Source organism: Barbatula barbatula (assembly GCF_947034865.1).
Source record: "Barbatula barbatula genome assembly, chromosome: 21".
Classification (NCBI taxonomy): domain Eukaryota; kingdom Metazoa; phylum Chordata; class Actinopteri; order Cypriniformes; family Nemacheilidae; genus Barbatula; species Barbatula barbatula.
The window spans coordinates 3,466,938-3,484,841 of NC_136784.1; the positions used below are offsets into that span (position 1 = coordinate 3,466,938).

At 39.4% G+C, this 17,904-nt stretch overlaps 2 protein-coding genes across 3 annotated transcripts; both read left to right on the forward strand.

Annotated features, from left to right (window-relative positions):
* Positions 1-5,469: 5,469 nt before the first annotated feature.
* Positions 5,470-7,048, forward strand: s100s (S100 calcium binding protein S; the record flags this gene model as incomplete). Its single annotated transcript, XM_079484878.1, has 3 exons — positions 5,470-5,492; positions 5,770-5,923; positions 6,848-7,048. The coding sequence occupies 3 exons, from the start codon at positions 5,470-5,472 to the stop codon at positions 7,046-7,048; spliced, it is 378 nt and encodes a 125-aa protein (XP_079341004.1).
* Positions 7,049-12,478: 5,430 nt separating this feature from the next.
* Positions 12,479-17,466, forward strand: pygo2 (pygopus homolog 2). Of its 2 annotated transcripts, none has more exons than XM_079484987.1 (3): positions 12,479-13,502; positions 14,153-14,202; positions 14,467-17,466. In XM_079484987.1, the coding sequence occupies exons 1-3, from the start codon at positions 13,457-13,459 to the stop codon at positions 16,093-16,095; spliced, it is 1,725 nt and encodes a 574-aa protein (XP_079341113.1). In that variant the 5' UTR covers positions 12,479-13,456; the 3' UTR covers positions 16,096-17,466. The 2 variants fall into 2 exon arrangements, with proteins under 2 accessions (XP_079341113.1, XP_079341114.1); XM_079484988.1 differs by having other exon boundaries at positions 12,647-12,750; positions 14,467-17,272.
* Positions 17,467-17,904: the final 438 nt, after the last annotated feature.

The following is a 17,904-nucleotide window of genomic DNA, read 5'->3' on the forward strand; positions in this document are numbered from 1 at the left end:
ATCTCACTGATGTAGACCCCCGAGGATTCCTAATAAAAACATTTCCGTACTTTTTCATTTAAACAAACACTATATTTTATGCTTGTAACCATATATCAAATATTTTATCTCATAGCTTTTAAGCAAATGTGAAAATTAGGTAATTTGAATTTACAAATTTATATTAAGTCATATTACTAACATGACATGAATTGATGTTGTATTGAATCATATACCATCTCGAAGACTCGTGCAAGACAACCGTGCAACGCAGACCTGAAGAGGAACCTTATCTTAGTGTTCCCTGAATTTTTCACTGATTATCAATGATTCAATGAATTTTGATACAGCAACACGGCAAAGACGCAATTTTTTCCTATCTGACTTCATGAAAAAAGCCGTAATGTGTTCTGTGAATTCCAACACCAGACTCAACGCGGCAAATCCGTCTAATTCACAAAGCCATGTGAACTTTCACCATTTAACCATTATCTCCGTACGGCCTAGCAGTTTACATAATACATTATAGATAATACATTATGCATTATCGAGATACAGTATGTATAGCCCACATCGGTGTGAAATCCTACTCTGTGTAAAATGCGCGGTTAGATCATGCTAATGAGGTCTCGTTTAGCTCATGCTGTCATGTATATCCTGGCGACGTAAAACCGACGCTGTTACGGCCTTGTTTGCTTTGGTGTGTCTGACTCTGCAAACGCTGCACCTGGTAACGTAAGGCCACAGTATATTATAACACCATCCATCAGTCTTTGAAACATGCAAGCCTGTTCACACCTAAACACTTGGCTAACATCCCTGAACATACAGAATTTACTTCTGTTTTAACCGCATGTATGCTGTGGAAGATGCTTATTGCTGTCTATTAGAAAGGACATGCTAACTAGTATGCACGTATGGATTAATGTATAACATGAGATTGTATTTCAACATGGATTTGAAATGTCAAGTGAGAAAATATTTGGAGCTGTCTTTGGGACAATCTGTTTTTTATCACCTTTGCTCTAAATAGTTCATTTTAAATAGTCCTATGGTGTGACCATTTGTTTTAAAAAATGCAAATATATAGAAATGTAAATGCACACTTTATATACATATACACATACACTTTATACATTTCTTAAAAATATACACTTTATAAATATTATACAATTGTTGGGTAAAATATGGACAAAACGAACTAATGGCCTGTTGTTGTATTTTACATTCTGTACATTTACATTTATTCATTTGGCAGACACTTTTATCCAAAACGACTTGCAAGAAGGAGAGCATAAAAACATTTTGTTATCCATTGTTCTACTAAAACCGAAAACTGAAAAAAGTTAAACTTTGGACCAACTAAAAAAAATTACGTCATCTTGTTACAAGCTATTTTATTTGTTTTTCTCAAATTATATTTATGGCTTGGTTCAAATAAAAATATATACATTTCAACCAACCACCATTTTTGTTTGTTTTAGTTGGGCTTTTGATCACTGACATGGTTAAGTTACATCTCTTTTCTTTAAATAGTGTTTCAATGAGAACACTCGTGCAGTAATAAAGTTAAGTTAAGTTTTTGTGACGTTTATCGAGCTTGATAAAGATGAGAAGTGACACTAAATAAAAATGGTAATGGAAGTTGATCTTTTATGAGTGAATTGAATGTCCTGGTTCACAAATGCAAAGATATTGTGATCAAATAAACAGACATTTGTCTTGGCACACTTAGACATCAACAGTCGTCATACAAACCTCAACAATGGTGACAATCATCAAATTAATTCAGATAAACAGATCAACTGGGAGTCATGAATGAGTTTTGTACTATGATGTTACCCAGCATGCATTGCCGCGTGAAGCTCTGTGTAAAATGCGCTCGGTTAGATCATGCTAATGAGGTCTCGTTTAGCTCATGCTGTCATGTATATCCTGGTGACGTAAAACCGACGCTGTTACGGCCTTGTTTGCTTTGGTGTGTCTGACTCTGCAAACGCTGCACCTGGTAATGATTTTTTGTTGATTGTCAGCATTGTGGAGATTCATACACTGATTCTTGCCGTCTTATTGAGTCATTTTGTTTTCTGTTTGTTCATATTGTTTTAGTACCACTGTTTAAGTCTCACATTGTAGGATCACACAATATTCACACATTAAAAACACACTCCTGAGCATTAATTTAAAGCAGCCCTATCTTGAACACATTTATAAAAGACAGATAAAACTCGATTATTTCCGAAAAAATGCAACGTGTGTGGGGGGAGGGGACTCCAATTCTATTGGAGAATTGTCCAATAAGGGACTAGGAAAAGTTGTTAGGTAACGATTTTTCATGTTCGAAAAAAACTTTCGGAAACCTTTCGGAGTGCTGGGGGAGTGTATCGAGCACGGAAATACTACGTAATATGTCAAACCCCGGTTTTTTGACAGGTTGACCATAATAATAATAATGAGAAGAAAGCACGTTTAACACTGTAAAGAAGTCAGAATGTATGACACACCGTTGCACCACCCCTTTAAATAACCACACAATGATTACAGTCACCAATCACTTGATCCCAATGGATGTTAGTTTTCATTGCCTCAACAAACACCAATTCAAGAGCCCAACTAATGCAAACACTGATCACAACAACGGTGGTTTGTTCAAATGTATACATTTGATTAGAACCAAGCCGTAAATATAATTTGAGAAAAATAATAATATTGCTTGTAACAAGTTGACATAAAGTTGTCTAAAATTAAAGAAATTGTTTTAAGTTGGTTTTAATTGTTTTCACTTTTTTCAGTGCATGGTTAACCACAAAACCGTGTATAGCTGCAGTTAACTAGTTTAATTTTAGTAAAACTATTGTTATACAAATGGTAACCAATCAAACAAAACATGGCTATTACACTTTTTACAATTTTTTTAATGTTAATGAGAGAAGATTATTTTATTGTGTTTTTTGATGGATCCCAAAATAATTTCTTGTAAATATATATTTGATATACCCATATGTTTTTTATTTCTTATACCCAAACATATAAGACAAAGTACAAATCAATAAATAGAAATGCAAGAAGTGTCAATCTAACAGCAGTAGGGATTGCGGCATGGAGAAACATGAAACCAGAAGACCATTTTATTAAGTGTACACGTATGAAGTATCCGCTCAATGTAACCAAGTGATCACATACTCTTCCATTATTTCCTATGCTGTATGACTGACCATCTCTAACTGCTAAACAATAAAAGACTGTAATGCAAACTCCAGTGGCCTGTAGAGTCTTGCTGTCTTGAGTTAACTGGGATGGCGGGGTCAAATGGCCCTTATACTGGCAGGTGAGTTTAAGAAGGTGAGCACAGGAGGGGTGAAGGAGGCGGGTAGACAGCAGAAACTGAAGATGCTAGATATTGTTGTTCAAGGAGGGGGGAGTGAGTGATATTTAAACCCCGGAGGTTCTCTCGCTCTCCTCATATGTTCCTCGGCTCCCCTGGCTGTCTATCACCATCTCCAGCACTTCATCTCAAACAAAGGAAGCTCTCCATAAGCATTCAGGTAAGACGGACAGCTCGGATGGGAGAAAGGGCTCCTTTGTCTCTTGAGTTTGAAGCTTATGAATGCTCTTCTGGATTTTCTTCTGAAACATCTTTTTTCAGTTTTCTTTATATATGTGTGTAGGTCAGAGCTATTGATAAATCGTCGAAATATTTCAAACATTTTTAATTTGGTGGGGAGGATCTGGTGCACTTGGACTTGGGCAATAACCACCAGATATACCGAGGAGGACACAACTTCACTCTTAAACATTAGACAGAACCTTTGTGAAATAGATGTATTGGATGTTCTTCATGGACCGTCCTTTATTTTTTTAAAGTGTAGCCCAAAATTCCGATTGGTGGTCGACGGATTTTTGAAATTTTAATACATTTCCATATTTGTTTCCCATCTTGAATGATTTAGGCGCATGCACTTTAAATAACATTTTTTCACATGGCCTGAAGTCAAACCTATTCACCTCTCCTTCCTTGTAGGTCAGTTTCTCACTGTCACCTCCTCACACGGTATTACGTTACTGTTCTCGTCTTGGTTTGTCACGGTGTCAGAGAATTTCCAAAATGTCTATTCTGTTCTGATATTACTAAGATCGATTTTCCTGTCTCCAAAATGTGCCATCATTTGATCTTTTAGGGCACCTTTATTTTGCATTTCATTGAATGAAGTACAGTATGTACAGATTATTTGTACACATGTAAAACCGTCTTATAGCCTTTGTTTTTTAAATGCCTTTTATGTTATACATTACCCCTGTGCTTTCTAGTTCGTGCCCATTTGACGTCTAGTGTTTATTAGTCTTAGGATAAAGGTTTTTGTTCCAAATGTACATGTGACCATTTGCGTTTTCTCATTAGGCCTTCTCTTAGATTCACTAGTTAGTGTAAGTAGATGGTGTAGTACTACAAATAACTACCTGACGCATTGAGACCTGATTACAGTAACAGCATCTTAAAGGCACAGTACACCCAAACAATTTAAATTCTGTAATCTTTTCATCTTGATGAACACAGATACATATATTTGGAAGAATGCTTTAAACCAAACATTTCTTGGCCTCCCTTGACTACCATAGAAGGAAACATTGCATTATACATTTCTTTGTTCTGTTAAACACAAAACATATATTTCGAAGAACCGTTCTGGGACACTTTGATGTAATATTTGGTGGTCAATGGTGGCAAAGAACTGTTTGGTTGCAAGCATTCTAAATATCTTTCTTCGCTGCGTGTTCATTGAAACAAAGACATTTATTTGAGTAATAATGGGAGAATTTTTATTTTGGGGTGAACTGTTCCTTTAAGTCGTATAACCACTTTTTGATGCATGTGAGATTTCTTTCACTTAACTTTGGCCTCTTAAGTCCTTAATCGAACCCTTTTTCTCTTTGGCAAAATGTCAGGTATGCGCATATATGTGTGTCATCACGTCAGTCTCGCGTTACCTGTATGATGTTTCCCTAGGGAACTTGCCTGCAGTTTATCTTCATTTTGACAGTTTAATGTTTCACGTGTGGTTGTAAGATGTGCCCTTGTTACATGCTCGACAGGTAGATGGTTAAGCTGCATGCAGGGAAGCGTTCACAAGCTTTTAATAAGCCGCCTGGTGCTTTCAAAGGCAAAGCCCAGAAAACTACAGTTGTATAACTCTATTCAAATTTCGGATGAGTCAGGATAATCCCTCAAAATGTCAAATCTAGATGTATTTGTCTCCCATAAATGCCAAATTTAAAGTAGTGACAGTTCAACAATACCGCTAACATGTATGTCTCAACATCTAAAAGTGCAGCCCAGAAAAACTACATCAACAAACCGTACTGTGTAGCGTTCCAGCAGTTTGTGGAGAATTCATCTCCGAAGAGTTTCTCATTCATCGCACCTCATCAATGACTGTGTCTGTTTCTATACATGCACAGTAGCTTCCTGAACCTGGAGAGAGAAGATCCAAGATGCCACGGTCAAAGTGTGATGTGTAAGAATGTTGCTTTTTGAGTAAACCCCCCCCTCCTCAACAAACCTTTCCACTGACTTAAAAAACCAACACATTTTAATTGAATATCTCTCACATTTGCAGACCATTTCTTTAGCCATTTTATTTACCCTTCACCCAAGCCCTGTGTTTGTGCCAGAATTTATTGAGCCAAAAGCTCCGCCCATGCTAGCCATGTCACCATGCATGCAGCTGGGTCTAGCGAGAGGCGCGCCACCTCGTTGTGTCTAACCTTTGACCTTTTTGGGCCACCTTACAGCATGTCCAAAGAGCCCAGCTCCAACTTGGAAAGCGCGATGCAGATGCTCATCAAGACCTTTCACAAGTACTCTGGGAAGGAAGGAGACAAATTCACGCTCAGTCGAGGAGAACTGAGGGAGCTGCTGACAGAGGAGCTGGGAAATTATCTAGGGGTAAGAGAAAGAAATAACACAGTATTAGTGTTGAACAGTGTTTATGAATGAATGTCTAGATGTGTCAACAAAGACATTCAAAAATGATGGGAACATTTGTGCCGTTACTTGTACAGCATATGTATATGGGTACCCCACCCACAGGTAAACCTGCAATATTTATTTAACAAAATGAATATTACATATTTTTAAATAAACATTTGTACATATTAAAATATATGAAATGAATATATTAAATAAACGCAAAGTCAGCCAAGCAACCCTTAACTTATTTGGTTGCCATGTTGTGGTACTTCTACAAACACCTGCGTTCTGCCATACGTACATCTCAGCCAAAACCAATGGGAGAGAACCTGTAAAACAAGTTAAGATTTGCATTACACAAACAGTTAATAACGGATCATTTGCAGATTCACAGCGACCCTTCAATTATGTCCTGTGCAGAACACATGCATTCAGATCCAGGTCTCTTTTCTTAAAATGGCACACATGTTGGCACCACTTTGAATTAAATCATCCAAAATAAAATTCTGTCATTATTTTCTCATCCTCACATCATTTAAAACATGTATGACTTTATACGTCAAAACACCAAAAAAGATATAGTATATCAAAGAATGTTGGAAACCCAGAAACATTGACAGGTGGGATTGACGGGGGGAGGTGTTTTGGGGGTAGGTTTGGGAGTTAATTGTCCCAATGGGGGGGCATTGATTTATAAATACAAAACCGCTGAGACATTTAGCAAAATATCGTTATAAACGACACAATAAATGAAATAATTTTTATTTTTGAGATAACACTTCATATAATACAACAAGAAATCGCTCAGGTCACACTTTCAGAACGTTCATATCATGGAAATGACAACCTTTTTGGAACCATCATCAATTCCAACTTGTTTTATGTTTGGTCCCCCCACAGAACGCCCAAGATAAAGACGCTGTGGAACGTGTAATGAATGACCTAGATGCCAACAACGATGGCGAGGTGGACTTCACCGAGTTCATCATCCTCATAGGCGCGCTGACCGTGGCCTGCAACGACTTCTTCCTGGATAGTCCGCCGCCCAAAGCCAAGGCCGACAGCAAGAGCGACGGAGCTACGGATGAAAAGAAAGAATAATGAGGGCGTACACAACAAGAGAGAAGTACTAGTGCGTGGTAGTGGTGAGAACAGAGTGAGATTCTAGCTTCCTTCATTTCTTTCATCGGGACTGACAAACCTATAGTTCCTGAAGGAGATTTGCTTTTATAATTCAACACAAGCTGTTCGTTACTTTCAATGCAAAACTGTCAAACCCAAAGGCGAACACTTGGGGGGCTGATGGAAAACACGCAGGGTAGTGCCAGGTGCTGGTTGGTCTAACGCTAAGCTATTTTTCACAGTTGATCAAAGTTATTGAGGAGAAAGACGCTATGTCTGGGTACATAAAAAATGTTTAGTTTGAGTGCAATGGTTATGTTCTTTGGTTTATGTAAAAGCCTAAGAATCGTACGTGTCCAGGAATGTGTAATGGACAGTTCTGAACAATCACCTGATGTTATGGTATTTTACATAATTTATTTATGAAATTATGCATTATTACATCCAATTCAAAGTAACCATGAAGTCATAACAGTGTTCATATACAATCACAACTGAAATGATTCAGTGTTGAACTTGGTTTGTCTCTGTCTTTGCATCTATTTGTATTAAATAACAAACGCGTATCTTCTTAATTATAATAAACGTGCAACTGACCTCCAGAAACTTGATATTTTTCTCATTTTCATCATTTTTAAATGCAATTCTGGGAAATGAATTTGGTTTCCTTCCACCACATATCCTAAGCCAGCACTGATTTGCATAAAATGGATGAAGTTAGCCTGTCTGCTCAGGTTAAGAGAACAATGGTGCCTTTGTTTAAGCCGATTTAGTCTTTGGCTTCCTTTTCGGGCAGATATGCTGATAAACTTTGTTTACCCTGGTATAGTGCGGTAGTAAAACCCTTTTACAACTTATATTGTCCAGGCAGTAACCAGATGACCGAAGCTTCAAGGTTATCTAATAGGGATTCCCAGTAGATGTGTGTAAATATTTTAAAAAGTGCTCATCCTGGACTCACTTCCGGCTGAACCTGTCTGACCCGATTTACTACTTGCTATGTTTGCGGTACAGCCTGGAGAAGCAACAATAAAGCGTCACAGATAATTGTGTTTCAACATGACAGAAAAGAAAAAGCCTACAAATGAGTCTTGCTGAAGTATAAACAAAATCTCCTTTTTGCACATCAGTTGGTTATATTCATAACATCATGTGCATCCATTCCCGTCCATCCACGTGAATAGGTGAAGTCCAAAATCCCCCAAAATGTTGGTCAAGATTAAGCTGCAATAAAATACAACCGTGGAAAGCATTTCTATAGTATTGTGGCCATTCCAGTCCAGTGTCTGTTGAATTTCAACAAAACCAAACCTCATGAGTGACATGAAGTCATTCAACAGCAATGTGAAAGACTGACAGCATGACAAGACATGAAAGCTGTCAAATAAATCAGGGTTATACGGTTTATACGTATTGTTTTCCGCGGCTGTAATGCAAAACATTATAACTAACCGCAGATTGGCTGTTTAAACTATAAGGCGGGGCTTCATTTCCAATAGCGTTATGCCCAGGCTTGATCACATAGATGCGATTGGTTCTTTTAACAGTAAGCCATGACTACAAATGCCATATCATTTCACAAATATTCATATAATAATAACAACAACAAACATACAATATTTAATGGATAACCTTTACCTGTTATAACTGAATATTCAATATTCTTCAGATATGTCTGTGGTTTATAGCCTACCCTCATATTCCCAAAAGCAAATACTTTGAGCTAATGACTTGGAACCAGATCAAGATGTATAATCAATTATGGATGCTATCTTTAATTTCAGTGATATAAGCATTTACTAGCTCGTGTTACATGACAATTGATCACATGTTGTCTTGTTTCACATTAGCAAAATAAGCTTTCTTGGTGCCTCCTCGGTTCATTAAGATGTACACATTTGATGTACATGTTCAACTCACCGTATAACTATATGAGTCAAATCAAGAAGTTTTAGCTGATTTAAACCTAGAGCTAAAGAGAATATTGCATGATCAAGAAGAATGCAAAAACCAAGAAATCTGAAAAATATACAAAGATAAGATTTGAAAGCACATAAGATGCTCTTTGAAACTTTTTTAACTTGTTTCCCATTCAAGTTTCTGTTCAATGAGAGTGGTGACAGTCCATGAAAACATGTATGAGGGCCTCTGTAGAAATGTAGACCATATTGGTCTGCAATGAGTCATTCAAAGCACATCAAAGGCAGACGGGATTCTGTGGTTAACTGGTTCAACTCAGCACATTCATTCAATGCATTTTTCCTTTGTGACCAAGAATGAATGCCGGTGCGACCACAAAAGACTTCCATATGTTTTGAAGGCCATTTTATAAGAATAAATGTAAGTTGCAAAAGGCTTGTACTTAATACCGTGGACAAAAATGCATAAGCATTAAACACGTATGAAATTCACTGCATTGGTTGAAATTACATATAATTACATATAACAGTAAATATTTGCAATAACAATAAAAGAGCACTTGGGAATGATTGACATTACATTGACATTTTATTAGACTTTTTTGGCCAACTAACGGTTTCTCAAAGATAATTTTTTATAGATTTTAAAGATCACATCGGATTAAGTTTTAATGTCAACTACAGTAATGCTACTTTAGGTATTTTTTATCTAAAGGAATGACTTCATATATTCATAAACGCACAAGTGCAAACCATTTCTGAGATATTGTCAATGTATCTTGTCTTCAACAAACAAACAGCCTGTTGGCCGTGCCCGAGTGGCAGCCTTGATGTGGTGGTGTGGCCTGACCGGAGCCGTTTGGCAACCGTAGTGCTCCATGTCACCCCTATCTGGTCAGGCTGTCTGGACGGGCCCTGACAGACACCTCTTCTCACTTGACAAACGCCTCCATCGTGGTCTCCTCCTACGACTCACATCCACAGTCGACTTATCTCTACACAGGATGACACAATAAGATCAACAATAGTGTCCATATCACATTTCACACAAGCAGAAAAACACGTTCCACATGAGCACATTAAAGTGGAGACACACGAAGATTCACCCGTGTGTATGACATCAAAGACTTGGGCAAGCCATGTACAACATTTAGGGGAAATGTGAAATCATCATGCACAATGCAGCTAAGCGTGAGCGTGTCTGAGCAGGTTCAGTGTGCCACAGGTGAGAATGCCAGAGATACGACTACCATCGTGTTTAGAAGTGGAAGCGTACCTGTCATAGGAAATGTTTTGGAACGTCTTCAGTTGTTCATATTCTTCCTCATACGTTTGGGATGAAAAGACACTTTGTAAAGTGATGTCCAGTGACTTTGGATTAGATTACATATGACTACAGAATTAAAAAGGATAATCTAAATGTAGATTAGGCACATATGCCTAGTTTTCGCATGTTTGCTTTATTCGTCATGGTTGGCTTCTCTCTCTCTCGTGCTCATGGAGGACAGCTCTTCTCTTAAACTGGATCACTGCTGGCGTCACAAGAGACCTCTTATCAGACTTATCAGTAAGAAAGGTAAAAAGAGAGGGATCGTAGCGCGCAGACCAAAAGGAAGGAGGGAGGCTGGTGTCAATTTGCTCCTTTTTCCTGCCCGTTGAGTGTCTTTAATACCGGCGAAACGATACCAAGACAACAACACTTTGCCCATTTTTAGCTGCGTGATTCCCTTCGGCTAGTACGTCTTGCTGCTATTCCACCCTTAAACCTGCTGGCCTTAAATCTGATCCGCATACAGTCATTAACCTCGTCGCCTCTGTCACCCATTCACCTAACCTTATCCGTGATCTTATCCCGCCTATGACAGCATCCATGGATTAACAATTCATCTGAATTCAAGGCAATGCAGAAGGTAACTCGAAGCCAGGGCTAAAATTAACTCTGATGGGTCACAAACAAGGGCCTGAGAATGCAGAAATCATTCATGATGAACGCTGGGGAAACACACACCAGGATGATTCAATGATGCTAGGTGTTTTATGTAAATGTATTGGTATGATATTTTAATTATAAGAGCAAGTAAAGTACTTACAACAATTATTATAACAAACAAACAATAAATAAATACAACTGTAAAATATACACAAATACATCAAAAGACAATGAAGTGTTTGGATAAAGAATTGTGGATTTTAGGTGTGTGTGTGTGGCAAGAAAGTACTGAATTTATAACGTCCAATTATATTATGTCCAATTACTTTTAGTTTAGCAGACTTCATAGGGTCCTAGATAATGCAACAAGATTGTTTTACAAGAGATGTACCGACTTAAGTGCTATTTCTAAAGCAGTGTGAAAGTATCCACTGATGAGTCACTGCAGAAACTGCTTAAGATAGAAACAGTTTAACTGTGTCTGGAAAAAAATGGTGTAAAATTTGAATGTTCAATCATTTTTTTTACAACTGAAGCACCATTGTGCCCCATCTACTTCAGTGAAGGTTCTTTGTACAACCACTAGAGGTCGCCAAAAGATTGTACACTTACTGTACGCTACGTCACACCAAAGCATAGAGCTATCATAATACGCACTTAAGTATATTTTCTTTCTTTTCATTAATCTAAGTGTTTCCTTGTGTTAAGTTTTTGTTGTAACATTGTTTTGTTATATCATAATGTTCAATAAAGCATTTAAAAATAAAAAAGTATATTTTTGAAAGAACTTGAAAAATACCTCTTTTCAATTAAGTTGTCTGAGAACAAAAAGCCCTTAAAAACATTATCTGTTTGTAATTATTTTCCTTTTTTCAGTGTCATGTAATTCTCATAATTTATCAATATGTTTAAGTAACATCCCATTTGTGATTTTTTGTTTCTTCTTGTCTGTTTTTGACTGTTATTATTTGTATATTGTTTAAGCAATAATAACAAATAAAAAATACGCACTTTCGTGAATCATTTATAGATAAACGTTAATGTTTTATTAAATGTTATGATTTTTTACCAGGCATCTCCTGGTAACCGCGGTAAATTGTTCTTTGAATCAGTTTTACAATTTGTCCTTCAATTTTCCGTCTATGACTTATATGGGAGCGAAACGAAAACAGTTTAATATTTATCACTACGAAATCGCTACTTAGGTACTAAGGAACTGCCTGCAAAAGTTAACGAATACGCCAGTTCATAAGGGACTTAAAACTACAAATCCCATAATGCAACTGAGGTAGTAACTACACACATTGGGACGCGCCTATAGGTGGACTTGGGGGTGAACGGCCCGGACTTATAGAACTGCAAAAGTACGTTTCTTCCTAAACACATACAAAAAAAGAACAAGAGCCCAAACTGTGTTTTATCATAACGATTTAAACTATCACTTATCGCAGTTAAAGTAAAAGCTAAATGCACGACAAAGAATGCCCATATCCCGTAATGGACGCAGAAATGGTACGATCTCGAAGGGCCCACAAATATGTTTCACAGGGGGTGTACAAGAAACATCTTGATCTAATACAGAAAAAACGCGGCAGATATGAAACTAATTCCCCTGGCGTAAATCTGCCATATAAGTAGAATAGTATGACATTATCATGAATGTGTCTTAAAACGTGAATATTTTGTAAAAACGACATCCAGCCGTTAGCCATACCTCCCCTATTTTCCACACATGCTCTGCGCGAGTAGACTCCGGCTGTCCCTCTTTGTCCGGCAACGAGTAGGCCGTAATTAACATGGCCAATTTCGCGTTTGGGGATAAATATTAAATCGTAAGTCTATTTGACATTGATTGTTTGTCATATAAGGGTTGACATCCATGTCTTGATGCAACAGTCAGGTGTATATGAATGAGCTGTGTGAGCAACGTTTCACAATTGTACCTTGCTTGCTGATGGCTGAACGGCTAACGGTAGCTATGTAGCGCATTCAAATCACGTTTGAATTAAATTACCGATGAATTTGCGCTTAACGCGTGATTCACGCTCGCGTTACGCGTTCCGATCAATCGGGACGTTTAAAATGGGGTCAAATGCTTTGTGTGTTTGCATCTAAATGTCATTTAGACAGCAATCCAGGTAGAGACACATCTGTATGTGATCACATTGCAGACAGGCAGATGTGCAATCACATTCAGTCCACTCTGATCACATTTATTTTGTGTTACCTGCAATTGCAGCGGCCGGCTTGCGTGCTTGCAAAAATCTGACGTTGCGTTTTCAAGTCTGTGATGCTTAAGCAAATCACATAACTATTTGAGTGTAAACGTGCAGAACATGACAAATCTGATTTAGGGCCCTAATGCATCCTTCAGACATGTTATTAAATAGGTGCCCGACTTCGTTACCCTTTTGGTAAAGTTACTTTTGAGTTTTTGGGGCGGCGGGGTGATACTCGTTGGACCCGAGGAGGTATTGGTCAAATAAACTCATTTCTGTAAATGAACGGTGTTATGGCACCGCATCGACACTCATTTTAATGGCGGGACAGCAGGCGGGACAGAGTCAAGGAAAACGAGGCAAAGGTAGGAAACTGTCCATCAGCGCATCTCTGTGTCCGAGCGGGAATCCACACAGCTCTGGCTGCAAATCTCCCTTTCCCTGTCAGCACATACCTAAATGTACGGTGGCCTTGTTTTGCGTGGGGAGCTGTTTTGGGGTAGCTTTATGTCAACCTCGCATCACTTGTCTCTTCACCTGGCGTGTTCGTTTGTTTTGTTTTTACACACTGCATCAACTCTTTTCCCTTCTTGTTACTTGCCCTAATGCAAGCCTCTTTCCTGGGTTCAGGGTTTGGGAAACCTGCTTATCAACTTGATGTCTTTTTTGCTCTACTGAATTTCTTCTTTATCATTTAATGTATAAGATTTAATTCGCTTGGTCTCATAGGTGGGCAAAGATACCAAATTTGATAGAAATTAAGTCTGATGTCTTGAAATGTAAAAGTTATTTTAATTAGATTATTGTGTTTGCCGTTGAATTTGACTCGTTTGTAGTGATTTGGTGATCAGTTTAATTGTGGATTGATTTCGAATAAAAAGATTACATCTAAATTCTTAGTCATCTTGTCCTTGATAGAATGAAAGTTGAAACGTTGAATATGTGTTTTACTTTAAAAGCTACTCCCTCATCTCCCATTTCTTTTATTTCCATTCATACATTTGTGCCTCTACAGGTTCCCAGATGAAGAGCCCGGAGAAAAAAAAGAGGAAATCTAACGCTCAGGTTAATATCTTACTATTAAGTTCTTATGCTTATTGCTTAAATGGATAGTTCACAAAAAAACAAAACTAATTCTGTGTCATGTTGTTCTAAACACATATGATTGTCATAACTTATTTATTTGAAGATTTGTCTGCCACATTAGTTTGTAATACCATGTACAACGTTTCTTAATATGCTCTCTCTCTCTCCAGCATCTAAATATGAGCTAAAATTATTCTATTCAGTGCCATCACCTTTTTACTCATCTGTTGTATTTTCTATTAGGGGGCATCGTTTTCCCACCTCTCTGAGTTCGCACCCCCTCCCACTCCGATGGTGGATCACCTGGTGGCCTCTAACCCTTTCGACGATGACTTTGGTCCTCCATCACGACCTGGCGTTGGAGGAGGTCCAGGTGGTGCCCCTTTTCTGTCCAGCCCAGGGGCAGGTGGAGGAGGAGGCTACGGTGGGCCTGGTCGAATGACAGCAGGTATGGGATTCATGGGCGGCCCTGGAGGACCTGGTGGTGGACAGCCTGGACGAAGACCTCCTTTCGGTCCCCCGACACCAAACGCTGGACCACACCACCCTCTTGGGTTTGGGGGCATGCCAGGCTTTGGAGGTGGTGGAGGCGGAGGAGGTGGTGGAGGAGGTTTTCCATCCGGTGGGCCATCACAGTTTAACATGCCGCCCAATTTTAGCCCCCCCATGCACCCTGGACAGGGCTTCAACCCAATGTTGTCACCCGGAGCAATGGGAGGTGGACCAGGTGGTGGAGGAGGTCCGCCTCATCCTCGGTTTGGTATGCCTCAGCAACACCCTCCACATGGACAGGGAGGCCATCCCTTTAACAGCCCACCTTTACCTGGAGGACCCGGCCCCCGTGGGCCCCCCCATGGCCCCATGAACCCTATGGGGGGTATGGGAGGAGGAATGAACATGATGGGAATGGGTGGCGGTGGTGGGGGTAACATGGTGGCCGGACACCCAGGTATGCCTCCACAAGGACAGTTTCCACCTCCGCAAGATGGCCCATACCCTGGATCTAGCCCCCCTGTAGGTGAAGAGGGAAAGAACTTTGGCGGTGGTCCGGGTGGAGGTCCACCTGTTCCATCTCAACAGCAACCACCCAACATGAATCCCTCTGGTCCTCCATCCAACAATGCAACCCCCGGTCCATCCCCAGCTCCTGGTCCCCCGCAGCCTGGAGGAGGTTTCCCAGGGCATCCAGATGTTTCTCAACCCAACCCCAATACACCAGGGCAACCCCAGTCGGCTTCCGCACCCCCCAATCCCAACTCTTCCCCTACAGGCCCTCTTAATGGTCCACAGCCTCAACAAGCACCAACCAATCAGCATCCTCCACCAAACTCCACCGGCGGTCCTGGTCCCAACACTCCCTCCAACCAGCAGCAACCGACACCACCAAACTCCAACCCGGGGTCCGCCCCCTACAACCAGCAGAACAATGCTTCCGGAGGTCCAAACCAGCCACCCAACTCCAACCAGAACAACCTTAACAACAACAGTGGCGGCAACACCCCAGGTAGTAACCCTAATCCTCCATCCAACTCTAACTCTACACCCAACACCCATTCCCCTCTTCCCAGTGGGCCTGCTCCAACATCTGCCGGCCCAGGCTCAGGCCCCCCAAAACTGGGTGGAGGCATGGTGTTCCCCTGCGGCCTATGCATGTCAGAAGTGCACGACGACCAGGAGGCCATCTTATGTGAAGCTTCATGCCAACGTTGGTTCCATAGAGACTGCACGGGCCTAACCGAGCCAGCTTATGGGTTGCTAACCAGAGAAAGTGCCGCTGTGTGGGCCTGTGACTTCTGCCTCAAGACAAAAGAGATTCAAGCTGTTTATGTGCGTCAGGGACTGGGCCAGCTTGTGGCTGCAAATGATGGTTAAAATACTTCAAATGGTGATAGAAGGGGGATAAGATATTAGATTTTTTCCTTGGTGCTTCATGTCTTGTGTTTCACAGTGAAATGGAGATTGGAACTGAATAAAAAGGCCAACAACAAGGAGAGAGAAACCAGAATATCAAACTTTTAATCTGATGCTTCATTTTGCATTGTTCTTCGCAGATCTCATAAGCACTTTTAGGGTCCCTGTTTCCGAACGAAACACAATCAGATGTAAAGACTTCATTGTATAAAGAAACCATGACACACTTTTAAAACATCAGTTCTCATACTGCTCTTTTAGGTTTTCACTTTACCTTGGTGACAAAAATTAGAGAATAAGCAGTTTCTGGCAGCAGTGGAAAATCTGACATTTGACAGGTATGTACAAAAATTCAAGCATTTGTGATGTACCCCAGATCTGCCCAATTTTATTTCCACAAAATCCAACTTGTTGATCTTCAAAGCACTGATGCCAACTTTCTACCTCAAAAATTCGACGAATGTCTGGCAAAGAACTCTTTAGCAATGACTGGTGTTAAAGCAAGTGTGTAGTCACCACACAACCTCTCCTCTCACTGATCTCCATTTCAGTACATCCAAAGGAAACCGTCAATCTAGACATGTAGTTTAAGAACATTTACTGCGTCCGTCATGGAGTACAGGAGTGGTTTTTTTAAAGACAGAGGTCAGGCTCCTGCCATTCACTGTCAATAAAATTCTTGATTGTTTTTCTTTATGTACAGCTACTCACTGGTTTTTTTTTACACAAAAGTGGATAATGGTGGCTGGTGGCATAGCAAATAGTGGTAATCCATAACCATATCAATGTACGTATGTAGTCTATGGATTGCATGTGAACCAATGCAGTACTTCGTCAGATCTGTTTTAATAGTTACTTTCATTGTTCCGATAAAGCCTCAACCTGGGCTATGAAGTAGACCAAATAACAGGACGAAGTAAAATGATGTTGCAGAGTACGATGTTTGCAATTCCTTTTTCATCTTCACATTTGTCCAAGTTGCCTTTTTCTTATTTGTTTCTGATTAATGTACTTGTGTGTATGCTGTTCAATGTGCTTGCTCTGGTGCCCTTCATTTGCATTTTGCAGTAACAAAGGGGTATGCAGGGTTCAGGCTCTTTACTGAAAAAGTAAACTGAATTGTTTTTTTTACAATTTGCCTGTCTCTTTGACCTTTTGCTTGTGATAAATTTGGGTGTGAAAACACTTAATAGCTCTCTATAACGAAGGGAATCCAAGATGCAGATATTTTTTAAGTATTTTAAGAGTTTATAAATGCATATTCAATATTTAGGTGAGAGATCAGTTTTCATATGTTAATATTTACTTATAAATGCTTATTTAAAAGATTGTATTCTGGTTGCCAGCATATTTTATTTTTACATTTACGCTGATGCTAGTATCTGACGCAAAGTGAAAGAAACTTAATATTGGAATTTGGGAAATGTAAGGTAAGTGACTAGAATCGCCCATGTGGCCTTCAAATCAACTTTTTACAGTTTGTTTTTCTTATATGATAACAGAGGGATTATATTAATTTCAGGATTTTTTGCGATGAACCTCATTTGTAAACCAAGCAGAACAAATCTCTAAATAATCTGTTTTAAGAAAAACAACCACAAAAGCGTTTCTTGTGTTCCATGTGACCCATCAGGTTTTTTAATAGCATTTTTAATTGGATTTACTTTGACCTCGAATTACATTTGAACAAGATGTTAACTAAAGTGTACTATATGTGACGAAACAAACCCGAGAACATCCAAACTCAACAAAAAACATACAAAATTAGAT